This window comes from Pseudopodoces humilis, chromosome 1 (genome assembly GCF_049639895.1).
Source record: "Pseudopodoces humilis isolate 2021_Gansu_Grassland_sample_001 chromosome 1, ASM4963989v1, whole genome shotgun sequence".
In the NCBI taxonomy this organism is placed as follows: Eukaryota; Metazoa; Chordata; class Aves; order Passeriformes; family Paridae; genus Pseudopodoces; species Pseudopodoces humilis.
Genome location: NC_142200.1, coordinates 142143181 through 142159828, shown reverse-complemented (window position 1 = coordinate 142159828; position 16648 = coordinate 142143181). Strand labels below are relative to the sequence as shown.

The 16648-nt window shown below is 40.5% G+C and overlaps 1 protein-coding gene across 6 annotated transcripts in view; it reads right to left on the bottom strand.

Moving 5' to 3' along the window:
• Positions 1–16648, bottom strand: part of DIP2C (DIP2 acetate--CoA ligase C (putative)) — a 308220-nt gene that overhangs the window by 113784 nt on the left and 177788 nt on the right. For all 6 annotated transcript variants that reach the window (XM_014257423.2, XM_005528520.3, XM_088053095.1 and 3 more), the window contains one exon: positions 541–666. In XM_014257423.2, coding sequence (XP_014112898.1) covers positions 541–666 — 126 coding nt within the window. The remainder of the gene's footprint in view (positions 1–540; positions 667–16648) is intronic.

Here is a 16648-nt window from a genome sequence, read left to right as displayed (position 1 = left end):
GCCAGCAGAGGATATAAAAAAAAACTTTCCCAAGCTCACTCCACAAAGTCTGTGAGACACTTTTCCAATTGTACAAAGTTCAATCTTCAGTGGAATGGCGGTCTCAGCTGGACTCAGTGAGCATGAGAAGCAAGAGATATGGGGTATTTTCACAGTCTAGTAGATAAAAGAGCAGATAAACTTGAAAAGGAATGGCACAACTAAATGCTAAGACAACGTTATATTACATTGTTATGGAATAAACAAGAAAACTGAAAGAAACTTAGACTACCATAAAATATGACAAGCTGGCCATACCTAGGTCCTTGTAAGTCCAAAAGGACCAGTGCCAGCTAAGTTATCACCAAGGGCAAAGCAATCATGTGAACTGTCCCTGTTGACTTTTCCACTACTCAGTTCACCTTCCCTTCAAACATACCTCAGTTAAGCTCAGTGTGCATCAAATGACATTTCCATTACTATCTATGCTGACAGATTTGCAGTTCATAGCAGCACAAAGAACCACTTTTAAAAGTCTCATAAAAATAGAAAGATACTCACCTGGAGGTGTGTAGGCATCCATTGATGTTTGCACCACCAATGAACGTCGTTTTGAGGGCATGGGGACTGCCATTTTCCTTTCTTTATGTTTAGCAAGGGCTGCCTGCACTGCTTCTGTGTGGACATCTGGAAGGAAAGAGGTTTGAAGCCAGAGTTAGACAGAAAGGAGCTGTTCCCTGTGCATCCAGCACACCTGGCACAGACTCGTGCATGTGCCAGCTGGACTGACAAGGCACATCCCATGATGGGAGGCCAAGAACACGCAGGATCTCAGAGGAACTGCAGATCTCCTCACTGTAGAAAAAGCAGCTACAGTGAAAAGTGCTGTACTAACAAACAAGCCCTTTGAGCTGTATGATATTCCCAGAACACTGCTGCACTATTTGAAGAGCAAGAACATCACTTCCCCAGAGCAAACCTCTGTTCAACCAGGAGCTGCTACTTCAGTGACCATTGCTGTTTTCAGTGGAACTGTGGTGTATTAACATTGTCCATTTTTTAAATGGATAAAGTTTCCAATTTACACAAAAGTCACACAGAGTAAGAGAACAGGAACATTTGCTTGAAGGGCAAAAGGAATGTAAAATGCCTCAACAGAAATGGCAACAGGTCCCTCATTCCCAAATCCTTTTCCTGGCACTGTCACTTGGCATTATTCACAGAAAAATAAGTACTATGTAGGGCTGGCCTGAGGTGGAATGAGGAAAAAAAACACCCTAAGCACAGATCTGGTGCTTTGCAGGCAGGTGCTGCACACAGCTCACACCAGCCCACTCCACAGTACCAAACAGATCCCTTCTCCTTGGGGAGCTGAACAGCTTCTCTATCTTTCCCAGTATTTATAGCTGCCTGCCTCTCAAAATTTGAAAAAGGCCATTTATCATGTCTAAAAGTTGTGTCTTTTTGGTAATGACTTTGTTATTTGCTCATTTTTTAATTACTACCATAACTACATATTGAAATAAGTCTGCCTTTAGTTTACTACCTTGTACTGATTGTCTGCATATTTCTATGGATTTGGGACAAGACTCACATGGGGTAAATATATGCAAAAGACATGGCAGCCAGCAGGAGATCCGTGTGTGTAAAGAAGTTGGCATATATTGGCATATAACATCTGACATCTTGCCTTTTAAACAGTTGCTACTGGTCAGCTGTAGAAAACACAGCACTTTGTGTGCATAGTTTAGTTGTTCCCATTTGTGGATCAGGAGCACAGTGAATCAGGTCCAATCCAGAGTGATCCCACTTCTGCTGCATCTCCTGGAAGACCAAAGACCACCCTCACAGGCTGGGCTGGCAGCATGCTGTCATTATCCTACTCCCTACGGACGTGGTGGCAGCTTTGAACAGGCAATGTGCCCCAAGAAAAGCAACAGGAAAGGCAAGAGTGTATGTATATATACATATATATATATCCTTATTTAAAGAAGTGTTGGTTGAATCAGATTTATGTAAGTAATTTGTGTGTAACAACCTGGAAGGACTAGAAGCATTAGCTGATAAACTGCTGATAAGCTGCAGTGTCTCATTTCCAATAATGGTGTTTCCTATCTTCTGCCAGGGTTTAAGCACCTCTCAGTAGAAGTACAACAGGGAAGAGTAAGAAAAAGAACATTAACAGCTGCTTCTGTGAGTTGTTTTCTTTTCTTTTGTTTTAAATCATGAAGAGGATGAGAATATCAGCAAAGAAAAGCAAACAGCAAAACTAGAAAACCATTTTCAAAAGATAAAAGAGCCATGCAGCTGATGGACCAAAATTAAGGAAGACCAATGTTATCATCAACCCAGAGAGCAATTTCTCTCCTGTCAAGTCATTATTTTTAAGCAGAAAGTTTAAGGTCTTTCTTATAATTATAAACTGATGAAAATTTTATGTGAAAAGTATCAGAAAATTTATGGGAAAGGTATCAGACTATGAAAATAAACAATGTAAGTCTTACCTAACAGCATGACCCCAAGATAAATTCCTACCTGCTCGCTTCACACCAGTGTCAATAAGGTACACAGGACTGAACATGCTACCTAATAGTTTCTTATCTGTTAAACAGGGGAAATTCTTGGTTTTCCTTCAAAGAATGCCAATTAGATATCAAGTAGTAAAAAAAAAGAGCTTTCCCTTTACAAAAACTCAACAAACCAACACTCTACAGCAATTTTTGGAAAAATAAAAAATTTTGGAAGAAAATAAATTTTGCTGATCAACACAGGAAGGACTATTCATAATTATTGTACATAGGATTGTTTTTTAACTGTGTCAGGAGGGAAAAGAAATTCTGAAAAAATTTTTTAAAGGAGGACAGCTGACAGAAAATCATTGAAATGCTTAGTGACAGCTGGACACTGAATCAGAACTTGTGAATTCTTTGATTTCTTTTTTGATGTTGTTTTGATATAAGAAAGTCGACTCATCAGCTTAATTAAAAACACTCTGCAGGGTTTTAATTTTCAAATGAGTCCACAGGAGTCTAGGAATTTAATTGTTTTCTCAATAAGGCACATTCTTGATACGTTTATTTGTAATGGAATAAACCACACTATAGATTGCTAAAAGGAAACAAATGCAAAACCTCACAGGAAAGATAAACAATGTTAAAGACAAGAAACTCTGAATAAACAAGAGGGAAGCTGACTGGGAAGAAGGAACATGCACACCTGCTCCCAGCCCAGCCTGCAAGCTCAAATATTTAGAAGGCATTACTCAGACTATGGAAGCTACCAAAAACCCCGGGACACATGTCTAGAAAATGCTGAGGACAGATAATCCAGAGATGATCCAGGGACCATCAACAAGAGTTTACAGGGTTTTAGGGTGAGAGGAATAAAATGCAGCATAAACAGTCAAGCTTGGGTGAAAAATCTTTTCACAATGTTCTCTCTCAGGAATAAAACTCTTGGCTAAACAAAATTTCTCTAGGCATATAAAGAATGGCTAAGGATTAGGTAAAGCATGAATAACAACCTATATAGATTCTATGGTCTTTTGAATGAAAGCCTATTGGTGGGTTTTGAAGATGCTCTTAATCTGTCTGACAGTATTGTACAGAGTGGGACTTGGCTACACTAATGAACAGCCTTCAAGCCCTTCATGCCTCGAGACCAAGACCCAATGTACTGAGAAATCAGAGAGGTGGGGGAAAGCTAGACTGATACTTCAGAATTACACTTGAGAGCAACTCATGGATTACAGTATCTACCCTGCAACCACAGCAAGAAAGAAACAGTAATGAGGTTAGTTCCCAACAAATATCAGCTTCAGACATGCATTCTGCATACACATACTTTGCTTTTCTCTAGGTTTTAGCTTTGCTTTTCTGGTCTACAAACCAACTTTGCTTATGTAGCACAAGGAATGTTAACCAAAATGCAACTAATAATCTTTTATTGTACTTCTGTGAAGCATGGATTTAAATCCAAGTTGAAACATATATTCATCACCACTATCCCTGGTAATCTGCTTCTCATGAATTTAAACAGGAGTGTGGTAGCTCTTTCTGTTTACCTTGGTCAAAGATGGGTGTCCATTATACTGTATGTAATTTACTGCTTCCTCAAAGCTGTCCCTAACAGCTACTGAAAAAATACAAGGAGATTTGCAACAAGAATTTATACAAGAGGAACTGGATCCTCCTTGTTCTTGTAAGAAAGGAAAACACATTTGTGATGCACGTTAGGACAAAGTGCAAAGACATATCCAAGTTCCTTTGGGACAGGAAAATGCTATCCCCCCCAAATCCCCTCATCACAAAGCAGTTTGTATTCTACACACATCACACACAGCATCATCAGGAACATCACATTAGAATTTCAAGCCATCTCTGGTAGGTTGATGCCCCTGTGTTACAGGTCTGACAAAAGTGTCTGAATTCCGTCTCAAGCTACCCTGGAATGCTCATACTAACTGAATTCATCATACTATGATTGAATACTGCTAGAAAACACAGATTTCTAATTAATTTTTCCTGAAAAAAAAAAGGTTCAAGTATGAAAACTTGGTCCAGAAACAACACACAGAAATGCCTGCATTAAAAAAAACATCATGAAAAGAACACTTCTTCGGTCTACTGTTGCTTGCTGTAATTTCTCACCTACTATAAACTTCTGATACAGTTTCAAACAGAAATAATATATTTGATGTAATTGCACTCAAGCCTTCTGAGAAAGTCCAATCTCTAAGTGGAAAAATCATGCTTTTAGGCAAAATGTTCTTTCATGTGACATTTTAACTACAGTGTTATAGCTGATAAAATGACTCCAGGTCCTGACCTTTTTCCTATATGTAAAAATATAATTTTACTCTTCCCACCTGCCTTTTCCACAAGAATGTCTTAACAGAAAATCTAGAGCATAGAATAAAATATCATTACCTCTCTCTACAGCAGTAGGAACTAAGGCTTAGTGACTTATCTGCTATTGTCCTCCACTGTTTTATCTTGGCCAAGCACACATTGAACCCAATTTGTGTGTCTGTACTCAAAGAATCAATAAATGGGAAAGAGCAAAGCAACAAGCTTGGGAAAGCTCACTTTTTAACTTGTGCTTGTTGTTTAACACCAATCAACCTGGTGCTCAGCATTCAACCTGACATATTTCTTATGGGCTGCAAACCGCAGACACAACAGCTCTGTCCCCAGTCTTTTCCCTGTTGCATTCAAGCATTTTTACTTGTTTATTCTCTTCCTTTACTTTCTATGACAGGATAGAAAGGGCAAGCATGCTTTTGGGAATAAAGTCAGTAAGTGAAATAGAAAGGAAGTGGAACTGTAAAAACAAGCAGGTGGTAGAGAGAAAGTTTCCTTTCAAAGAGCTAATGATCTGTTATTATACAAGTGATGAGGCCTCAAAACAAAGGGCAGAGAAATTAAAACTGGCACAGTTTTATGAGGATCTGCAAGTTCAGACTTCCAGAGTGATGACCTATGGCTTTGGCCAATGAGCTCCATAACCAGAAACTCAACTGTTGCAAATTCCTCATGCCATTAGCAGGATGAATTGTCCAGCCTTCCTGGGAGGTGCTCTGCTTAGTGCAGTCACTCCTTTCATCTGGTTTATCTCATAACTTGGCACAATGGTGTACTCCTGGCTTAACTGGAAAGGCTTAGGAAAAAAAGTCAACCCCACTAAAACAGACATTACTGCACAGAAGCAGCTTGATATGGACACCTTTCTCAAACAGGGTAACTGAGTGAGAGAAGATGTTAGGGAGATAGCTGTATTAACTGCTGATAGGTGGGCAGTGGCCAAAGGTCAAATAGTAATGCCCAGAAATACAGAAATAAGCACTGTTAGTTTCAAACTGCTGATACTTTTGACTCCTTTTTCACAGTGTTCTTCAACCATTTATTCCATATACTGTTGATGACCTAAAATCTTTTTTGTGGGGAACACTATAAATTTTGATTTAGTCAGCAGTCGAGCTGGATGGTTTTAACTGGCTCTGGGATATTACAAGTTTCTTTGAAAGTTTTCATGAAGCCTTTTTTGGAGAACATACTTTCTCTCCTCCTTGCACAAATACATGCATACTTAGAACAAGTGGAGACCTCCCTCTATGACAAGCTGCCCTCTCCTAGTCATTTCCTTTGGGGAAGACAGTATGTATGATCCATCTAGGCTCAGCTGTCTCCACAAGCAAATCAGTCTTCTTTTCCCGAAGCAAAGAACAATTGCTGTGTGATGAACAAGGCCAGCCATTTCCTGCTCCACATATGGAGCCCTGCTGCAGCATCTTGTATTTCTCTACAGCTGCTAGAAGAGCTCTCTTCCAAAGAGTGCATTCTCATCTGGCATGCAGCATTATCCTGACTCACCTTATCCCTTATACCCCATTCCTTACTTGGGCCAGAGAGTGTCCTTTAAAGCTCTGAATTGCAACTGAGACATCCGAAATGTGCTGCAAATTCCAAGTCCTCCTGAAGACCTTTGCAGATTTTAGCAGAATGAACTTGCTCCTTTTTCTTCAGATCTTCTTTTTCAAAAGAACAAAAACCTATTCAACAAATTACAGTTGCATTGTTCCTCAAGGCAGAGGGCTTATTAGGGTTTTTTCTCTGCGTAAGTTTAACTTGCCTCAGCAGCTTCCTTTATTCAATATTAGCTGCATTTGCTCCACAGGCATGTCAAACACTCAAAATACTGTAAGTAAAGCAGTAACTCCTCAGAGAGGGATCTGGGTATTAGTTCTGCATGGATCACAGAACAGGGTGCTCCTCCCACAGCAAGCAACAGCGACACTAAAAAAATTCCACATTATAAAACTGTTCCTCTCAGCCCTTGCATAAAATGCCTCAGCACACAAAAGAAAAACATTATCTCCTTTGTACTTAAATCAGGTCTTGCAGTGGTGTGTCAAGTAGCTCTCCTACATCTCATTTACCATGCAGCCCTGTCTCTTTTTAAGACAAGAAATTAGACTGGCCGTAGATGGGAGTTGTACATCGCTAGAATCAAGATTTTAGAATCTGTTTCTGCTAAAATATATTCCTTCTTCTGGTTTTGCTCACATTTTCAGTTTTCCAGGAATTATAAAGCCTTCATATGCAATCACCAGCTGTTTAAGAAACACAAATATGAAAAAACAAGCTGTTGCCTAATTTTTTTCTGTACAGATGCAGAACTACCTAACAGAGTCCGTACCAGCTTCTGCAGCCTGGTTTGCCTGTTGTGAAGTAATGGTTCTTCTTCCATCCCTCCTTTCAGGGGATGTATCCTTAGAAGAATAAAACTGCCTGGAGACAAACCTAGATGTGATCTGAATTCATCCATCTCTTCTGTGTCTTCCTTCTGCCTCATGTAATTCCTCTCATTCCTCTCCCCTGAGCTCTTTTTGTCATTTTTTTTTCCCCCCTTGTTTTGAGCTAGCCACTGGAAACAACCTTTATTCCTTTGCATTAGTAGCCAATTCCTGGTAACGTGATGGATGACACTACTGGGAGTAAGACAGGCCTAAGGACTGAGAAGGTTTAGACTCCTTGCTTGTTAGAAGATAACCCTCAAACACAGCTAACTCACTCAGAGAATGGCAGATTATTAAGATCAAGAAGGCTGATGGTCTGCTCTAATGAGTTGAGAATGCCAAAGGATTTTTAATTAGAGGTTATTTAGGTGCATATAATACATAGTTATGTCTTGTCTATATTGCAGTAGAGGATCAGCCCTGAAGTCAGACATTTAACAAATAAGTAAAACCACAAATAAATCTCTGTCATGGGGAAGCAAGCATCTGGGATGGCATCAAGGAAAGCAGCTGGAAGAACAGACAGAGGAGGCAAAGGAAGAAGGGCATTTTCTGCTGCATTAACACAGTACAACAGAATAATCAAAACAATTCCTAGCTATTACAGGGAAATAGATGATACTATATGAAAATAGCATTATCAAAGGTGAATTTTGGCTGAAAATTCTGGATAAGACAACAATAAGTATAGCAACTGTATGCTAAGTAATTATACACAGAGAAGGTTAATTGCTGTCTTACAGGAAACTAGTGGTTGAAAGCACAAAAGTTGCTTCTGAGTTTAATCAGACCTTTGTTAGAGCTACCATGGAAACAAAGGATACATGGAGAATTCATTTCTTAATAAGTGGCCTGTAAATACTCTGAACAGAGATAACTTGGTAGCTACATTTATTGGAAATGCTATCAGGACATATTAAATAGGGTGAAACATGGTAAATGTGCTAACATCAGAACAGCTTACAGTTGGGTTTTATCTTTTGGTTGTCCTGGACTGACAGTGCTGAGTTATTTTCAGGCAGACACAGGACAAGTGATTTCATAAAAATTGCTGTATTCATCCAACACAGATCAATCCCTTGAAAATCATCTCACCCCTGGGAATGTGAAAGTGACTCCTAATAATAACAGATCTTTGCTGGGGGTGATGCTATAATGAAGCAGTTTCAGAATACACAATCTCTCTGAGTATTAAGATAGGAAAGCACGTGGCCCAAACAGTGTGACACCTAATTTCTCTCTGTCTGGTAGCAGGTGTGCTATTAATTCTGAAATATGGCACTCACAACAGTCAACACACAATTGAATGCAAGAACAGCTGGTCTAAGATAACTCTCATTTATAGGAGGGCTGTGGAGGTTACTAACAGAAATAAACTGTTGCTTACCTTCCATAAAACAACTTATGTGTGCAAGTTTCAATCTGTGGGATATTTAAGCTCTATATACTAGACCTCTGGCTTTACTGGGAACTGGGAATACATAGACATGCAAGGGAAACTTCTGCTGTCTCTTCATGAATTTGAGGCTGAATTTTGTTGATCTGTACCATTTTTGGGAGTTAAAACTCAGTGGTTTAGAAAAGATGTGCACTGCCATGAATGTGCTGGAAAAGGCTTGGCTTTTCAAGGATGCTGCAGCCAATAAGCCCCACTGGTGCAGGAAGCTGCTCCATGCACTCCACAAAAGGCTGTGCATCCTTCAGCCGATGCTGGGCACCTCCTGAGCATCTTCCATCCCCACCTGCTGCACACATGCACAAACCAGATACTTGGCATGTTCTCATGCGGTCAGAAAGCTAAACTCCAAGGAAGAGAAGCACGGCTGTCATCTCCCACTTTGGATGGCACAGCAGTAATCCATAATTCTGGGTAGAAGGAAGAGAGAAGCTGAACACGTGGCTGGGAAAGCTGTATGGGCAGGCTGCAAAATACAGAGCTCACATGCTGGAAACAGAGAACACAAAAACAACAGATTGAACTCTCTCTGACTCCACTGCTGGTTTTGCTGAAATGTATAGTTTTTGCTTTAATTTGGATTCTTCAGGTATTATTATAAAGTTAATTTTAAAATGTTTTTCTCAAAACTCTGAGTTTTAAAATTGTATTAACTCTACTCACTCATAAGTGAAACAAAACCCCAATGTGCAGGTCTCCCACTAATAATTTCCATCCCTCCATTTATTTATTTTCCCATTTGTAATGCAATCTGGAAGTCAGCTTCACACAGTGACCTCATCTCAGGCCCCCTTACTATGGAATCTGAACTAAACTGTCTCCATATTTCTTTCCCTCTGGAGATCCTCAAATAATTTTTCTCAAGGGTTCTATATTTATCCTCACAAACTTTTTCTGCTGGGTCAAAAGAAAGGATGTGGTCATATAAATTACATATTTGCTAGCATTTTTCTTCAACTTCTTTTTTGTCTTAATTGAGTTGTATGCAACTTGTAAGCAAGCTAAATCAGACAGGAGATTAATTAATTTCTAAATAAGTCTGTTTACAGCCAGGTTAATGATTTCAAATTAACTTCTACAAGTAACCCTCACTCACATTTAGAGTTAAAATATTATTTGTTTTATGATCAGTCACATGAACATTTCTGTGCAGTCCCATTCTATTACATAGCACATTAAACATCTTTTCTTTCTCCTTATTCTTTGGAAAAATGCTAAATTATGAGGGTTCATTAAAAATGATACTTCCCATCTTCCCATTTCATCCTTCAGCATGCACAACTCTCATAGTATCATAGTGTAATTTTTTATTGGTTCTGGCAGGATTGCAGAGCAAGGTTTTGAATGTCCTTTCAAAACCACAAAATATACATTACCTATGTATTTTCAAATCACCATGAGGTAAGCTGTAAAAACACAAAATGTCACCAACCTTTGTTAGGGTTCATGCACACACCTCATGGTAAATGAGAACAAATACATGGTGAGGCAGGTACTGAAGCTCCTGGAGCAGAGCAGCTCAGCTACCAAAGGTCTGGTGCCAGCATCTCTAGGACTTGGGTTTACAGGGAATGTTCTCTCCTTCCTAACTGCCATATTTCAAATGACCCTCAAACCTGGCCTGGGATGATTTGTTCTGAAGTTAAACAATTTCACCCTCAGTATAAATTGTTCTCTCTTCCCCTTTGAACACCAGTGTGGGAGAGGTGGCTCAGGAGTTTGAGCTCTGAAAGGTGTACTTTTGGCAGCACCTCCAATTGCCTCCTATATTAAGATGTCTTTTAAAAGAAGTGCTGAGTACACTTGAAAATTGGGCTGTTCCCTGCAGTGGTGCGATCTCTGGGGCAGCGGCTGGCAGCTCTCCAAGGATGGTGTACCAGACCAATTTTTTTATTTCTCATCTCCACTACCTAAATTATGGGGGGGAAATAATCACCAGAAGAGTGTCAGAAGGGAGGTACTATCCCAGCTGGGAGTGCAGGTACCACAACCACCCTACAGGCCGTACCCTTCCTCCATGCTATCAGCTGAGAGATGTTGATTCCACAAATGGTGTTTCTCAAAACACTCCATTTCTCAGCTCCCAGCTCTGTGCTCACCTATGCCTTTTAAAACCTGTCCACTGAGTCCATGCAGTGCATGTGCTCTCATTTGCTGGTCTTGCTTCTAGAAGACCATGAACCCCCAGACACAGAGACAGCACAATTTCACTTATGTTGCTACTTCCCACATAATTCCTGGCATCTGGAAAACTCAGTTTTTAGAATTCATTGGTCTCACTTTTCTTAAGTATTACACTGCTCCAGACAATGCTCTGGTCATCTTTAAGGCCTATTACAAAGCTCATGAGAAAAAAGAGACTTAATAACCTTGGCCCAACCCATTTGTCCCAGCCTTATCTCATCAGAGGAGAATTCTGGTGCAGTAGAAATCATAGAGACACTATCTCATTCCTAACACATCCATGTGCCTTTGAATATATTACACCACATTCCCTAGCAATTAATGTTGCTCTTATTTTAGTTTTTCAATTTTATCAGTGTACATTTTTTTGTTATCCATTCTGGGTTTAGGTGGGTTTTTACTTCTGACAAGTGTGGAAACAGTAATAGCCAGGTCCTGGCACAGAAGAAGGTGCTCTGGTTTTCACCATTGGGATGGAGAACTCAAGCTTCTTGCTTTGGCCTAATCTAAAGGCCACAGGGTGTCCTTTTGGAAGCAAAGTTGGAAAGGACCTGATGTTTCACTTCCCTGTGTGTTGATCACCCAGCTGAGGGAGGATAACACACTTATTCTCCAGAAAGGTGCTGAAGGTGTCTGAGGGAGAGTTGAGGGAACCCCCATGCTCTCTGGCAAACCATGACCGGCTGGGAAACAAGGAGCTGGGGGAGATCGATGGTGACCAAGAAAACCATTTCTGATCCCAAGGAGCTGCCCAGTTGCCCACGGGCTCTGTCAGCTGGCAGGGCCCCAGCAGCTGCTGCTGTACTGCACTGCAGCCTTTACGTGGCAGCAGAGCCCAGCTCAGCTCGGGCCACCACAGCAGCAGCCACAGGCAAGGGGCCAAGCTCCGCCAGGACAGTCACCACAGGGCTACACTCTGGAGGGGCTTTAAGCACCAAATCAGTTAAGATCATTCTTCCAAAAGCAAGAAAGCTGATATGATGGCATTTTAAATAATGGTGGCAGAAACTTCAGGTCCTCCTATGAGGGTTTTCAATGTTAGCAAGAGCAGAATGCAGCCGCTGCTTCCAGCTAGCAAACAGGGCCCCAGTGACTGCATGGAGGGACAACATGAAAATCTGAAAATCTCAGTCTTCAATCGAGTTAGCTCATTCAGACAGCACGGCAGGAGTGTGAAAGCTGGCCTGTTCAGGCTACCCCCTTGCCTACTCCACCAGATCATTCCTATCTCCTTATCCCAACACACCATTCCAAATCCATGGATTTGCAGCTTCCAAAAGTACCCAAGAAACCTAGTTTCTCTTAACAGCACTAAGGAAAACAAAAGCTGTATGGCCAACTGCAGCTACATCTACATGACCATTATTAACTCGTACTCCAGTCTGTGCCTGACTTCACACTCGCATCAGCAGCCCAAGCCCGATGCTGACATCTATTCCACATGCAGAGCCACAAGTGCTGTGCAAGCCAGAATTCCTCTGTCTGAGCTTTCCTGCCTGAAAATCCTCTAGGCCAGAAAAGCCTCTTGGCAAAAGTTGCTGATCCAGCCCACAGCACCATTTGGCTTCAGTGTCATCTTGAGCCCCCAGACAATGTTATAGTACAAGCACCAGATAAGGAATAGCAGTTGGTAAGAGAAAAACATTGCCATGATCTACACTTGGCAAACCTTTCCAAATACTGTATCTAAATGAGTAAATACTAAGAGATTATTTTTTTAAAATCAGTAGTAAACAAATTAAGGAATGCTTTTGGATTAATATCAGCTAAACTATTTGCTACATTTATATAAAGTAAATAACATCGCTTAACCCTGCACTAATTCAGTTACTACATTTTATAGCATTTTCTAATTTTTTAGACATCTGAGAAATGATCAAAGCTGACATTTTGAAACCTAGTGGTTTCAGGCTCCCTTCCTGTATAAAAAGAAGCAGCCAGGAAATTTTAAACCTTTTTGGTTTTAAAGAATTAAACTAAATTTCCAGTGTAGGCTGAATTCTAAAATCCAATTATCTTGAAACAAAAAATATCCCAAGTACATTTAGGGAAAAAAAATAATGTCCACAAACTCAAGTGTCAATTTTATTTAGAATATAAAATCATAGAAAGCAGGTTTTCAAAATTATAGTGCTGAAAAATTTAGTTACAACTTTAATTAAATAATAATAATAATAATAATAATAATAATAATAATAGAAGTAAGAAAACAAGTAGGGATTAAAAATGTCACAGTTTGACATTTTGTGTAATACAAGAGAATAAGTTCAAGGTGATATTAGTGGCAGCAATGATTTTGAGTCTCCAAAGAGAGTTCATTAAACAATCTTTGCTGACATCTAAATCCACATAAAAAGTGAAGGCATGGAAGGAGAACTGGATGACTTTCAGAATCTTAGACTTCCAATTAGGAAAACCTTACCAAGAAGAGACAGAAAAGGACTTTGATCAGAGTTGGAATGGGAAATTTATTTGCAGATGTTAATTGAAATAAACTGCAAAAACACTAAGGAAGGGAAATGTTTTCCTAGATGTGAATTCCTTATTGGTTAAAGAGTGTGTATTCATTTTGTTTGGGGCTTTTTCCAAGTAGATGTGCCAAATATGATAACAAACACTAGGTAACAGCTAGGATCTAACAATCACAATGTGATGAGAGCAGAGATGCTGAAGTATTAAGCACAGCAAAACAACAAGCCAAAGAAAGACTTCTACCTGAAGCAAATCTGGATCTGAAAACCTGATAACCAGAATGAAATCTGACTTGCAAGTTCGCAATCTACACTAATAATTGAGTAACTAAGAGACCAAGAAAGAAACAGTCTTCTGATCTCACAGGGGCAATATATAGAAGGAGAGGACATAGTTCAGGGTTGGTTTGGTTTTTTTTCAGGGTGGAACATTGTGCTGTACCTTAGGAAAGCTCCTCTGAAAGTAAATTTGAAGATGATCTTATAATTTCTAAAAATTGAAATGTATACTTACATCTACTTTCACTGACATTTGCAACATTTGGTTTTATTTTGAGTGAGTGAAGATGCAGGAGATGCTCAAACCAGTTTGCTGGAGAGCACAGTGCCTTGCTGAGGAATCGTGCTATACAGCAACCAAGCTAGGAATTCAGAGCTTTGCCAGAAGTCCCCAAAACACTGTCAAGCTTTTCAGTTTTAACACTGAGAACGTTTTCAGAGCTGCAAGATCTGAATTTATAGTATAGTCCTGACTCTTCTAAAGTGAGACTCTTGCACTAATAACAGCCCTTTATACTGAATTCCTTGCTTTTCTTCTCAGCAGTGAAGCTTGTGTCTTTATTATTTATATATATTTACAATTACAACTCTCCCCATCCCAAAGACAGCACCTCATGTACCATTTCACTGAACAAATGCTTTCCTCTTAAGGCAGCAGACAGCAACTGAAACCAAGAGGCAGCAACACTAACTCAGAGCACTGTTGGGGTCTCAGAAGAGGCACACTATGAAGATATGCAGGATGTCTCCTTTTGCCAGTCCCCAAACTGACTCAACATCTTCGTTTACAAATGGCCAACACAGCTCAAGCAGGTGACTTTCGACTCACAGTCAAATGCACATGTTTTTAACAGAACTGCTCTGGCGAGTCACAGATTGGAGACTTGAGGACCATGTGTTGAATGCCCACAAATTATGCAAGTTCAGGAATAGTATTTTTTTACCTATTTAAAAACATTGGGTGGAAATCAGACCATTTATAGTGTAATGTTGGAGAAGCTTCTAGGAGTTTATATATCAAGGAATTATTATGCAGATACCACAACCATTATTCAACAAAAAATTTGCAACATCTACAGTATGAATCCAGGATTTCTGAGGGGAGGAGGGAGCTTTAAAAATTTATCAGAATGGTCTGGACACACATGAACTTTCTCAACCACATTTATCATTTAATTTTCCTTTAAATGGGACTGGCAAGCTCTTTGACTAATGGAATGAGCCAGAGATATGTTACAAAAGGTTTAATAAGGAGTTCTCCACAATTTTCCAGTTGTGTCAGCACAATGACCCTGACTGCATCCAGCAAGAGGCATCTCTCAAAAACAATCCAGAGCTTCCACTGTCAAATTTACTCTCCTCAAGACCCTCCATAACCATCACGCCCTGACTTCTGACTCTCAGCTCACCAGGGTCTCTCTGCCACAAAGGTTCGTGGGTGCTGCTGTCTATGGCTCCCTAATTCTGCAGCTGCAAGAGAGGCAGCACCAGATGAACCAGCCTGTGGCCTCAGGCTGCTGTCTGAGGAGGATGCTCATATAGCAGCAGCCCCTGAAGCAGCTCTAACAACAGCTGAACACACCTACCCTTCATCCTGTTAAGGTGTAGTATATGCAGTTACACCTTCAAAGAGTAGAGTTTCACAGCCCATCTTTCTTTTATAGAGTCACAGAATTGTTAAGGTTGAGAAAGATAACATTATCGAGACCAACCATTAACCCAGCACCACCATGTTCAGTACTCAAGCACACCCCCAAGAGCCACATCCACATGCCTTTTGAACACTTTCAGGGATGGTCATTCCACCTCTTCCTTGGGCAGCCTGTTCCTATGGTTGACAACTCCTTTAGTGAAGAATTCTTTCCTAATATTCAATCTAAATCCCCTCTGGCACATTTTCTCTTGTCCTATCTCTTGTTTCTTGTGAAGAGAGGCTGAACCCCACCTGTCTCCAGTTTCCTCTCAGGGAGTAGTACAGAGTGATAAGGTCTCCCTTTCTCCAGGGTAAATACCTCCAGCTCCCTCAGCTGCTCCTCACAAGACCCTTTGCTCCAGACCCTTTGCCAGTTTCACTGCCCTTTTCTGGACATGCTCCAGCACCTCAATGTCTTTCTTGTTCTGACAAGGCACTATAAACCACATTTAAACCAATCACTTCCTTCACTTTGTGTTATATCTGGAGCAGTATCACAAAGAAAGTTGGATCCCATTCACTTGGAAATTAGTTATTACCTTTCTGTTCAGCTCTGAAATTAATTTTATCTTCCTTTAATCAGTGCTTCTATTTAGGGCATAATGATGTTCCCAACTTGCTATACTGCAAATTCAATATTTTTCTTATAGCATTACTAGAATCAGTACAGTAAAATTCAGCTGTGCCACTGAACCACAGACTGGAGTAGGTCAGCAGGAACCTCTGGAGACCATCCAGTCCAACTCCCTGCTCTAGGCAGGGTCAGCTACAGCACACTGCTTGGGGCCACATCTAGTGGGGTTTTGAAAGGCTCCAGGAATGGGGACACCACAACTTCCCTTGGCAACCTGTGCCAGTGCTCAACCTCTCTTAGAGGAAAAAAAAGGTTATTCTTATGTTTAAATCAAATTTTTGATATTTGAATGAGTGTGCATCCAGCAAGAGGCATCTCTCAAAAACAATCCAGAGCTTCCACTGTCAAATTTACTCTCCTCAAGACCCTCCATAACCATCACGCCCTGACTTCTGACTCTCAGCTCACCAGGGTCTCTCTGCCACAAAGGTTGGTGGGTGCTGCTGTCTATGGCTCCCTAATTCTGCAGCTGCAAGAGAGGCAGCACCAGATGAACCAGCCTGTGGCCTCAGGCTGCTGTCTGAGGAGGATGCTCATACAGCAGCAGCCCCTGAAGCAGCTCTAACAACAGCTGAGCACACCTACCCTTCATCCTCTGTTAGGGTGTAGTACATGCAGTTACACCTTCAAAGGTAAGAGTAAAGAAGTTTCAGAG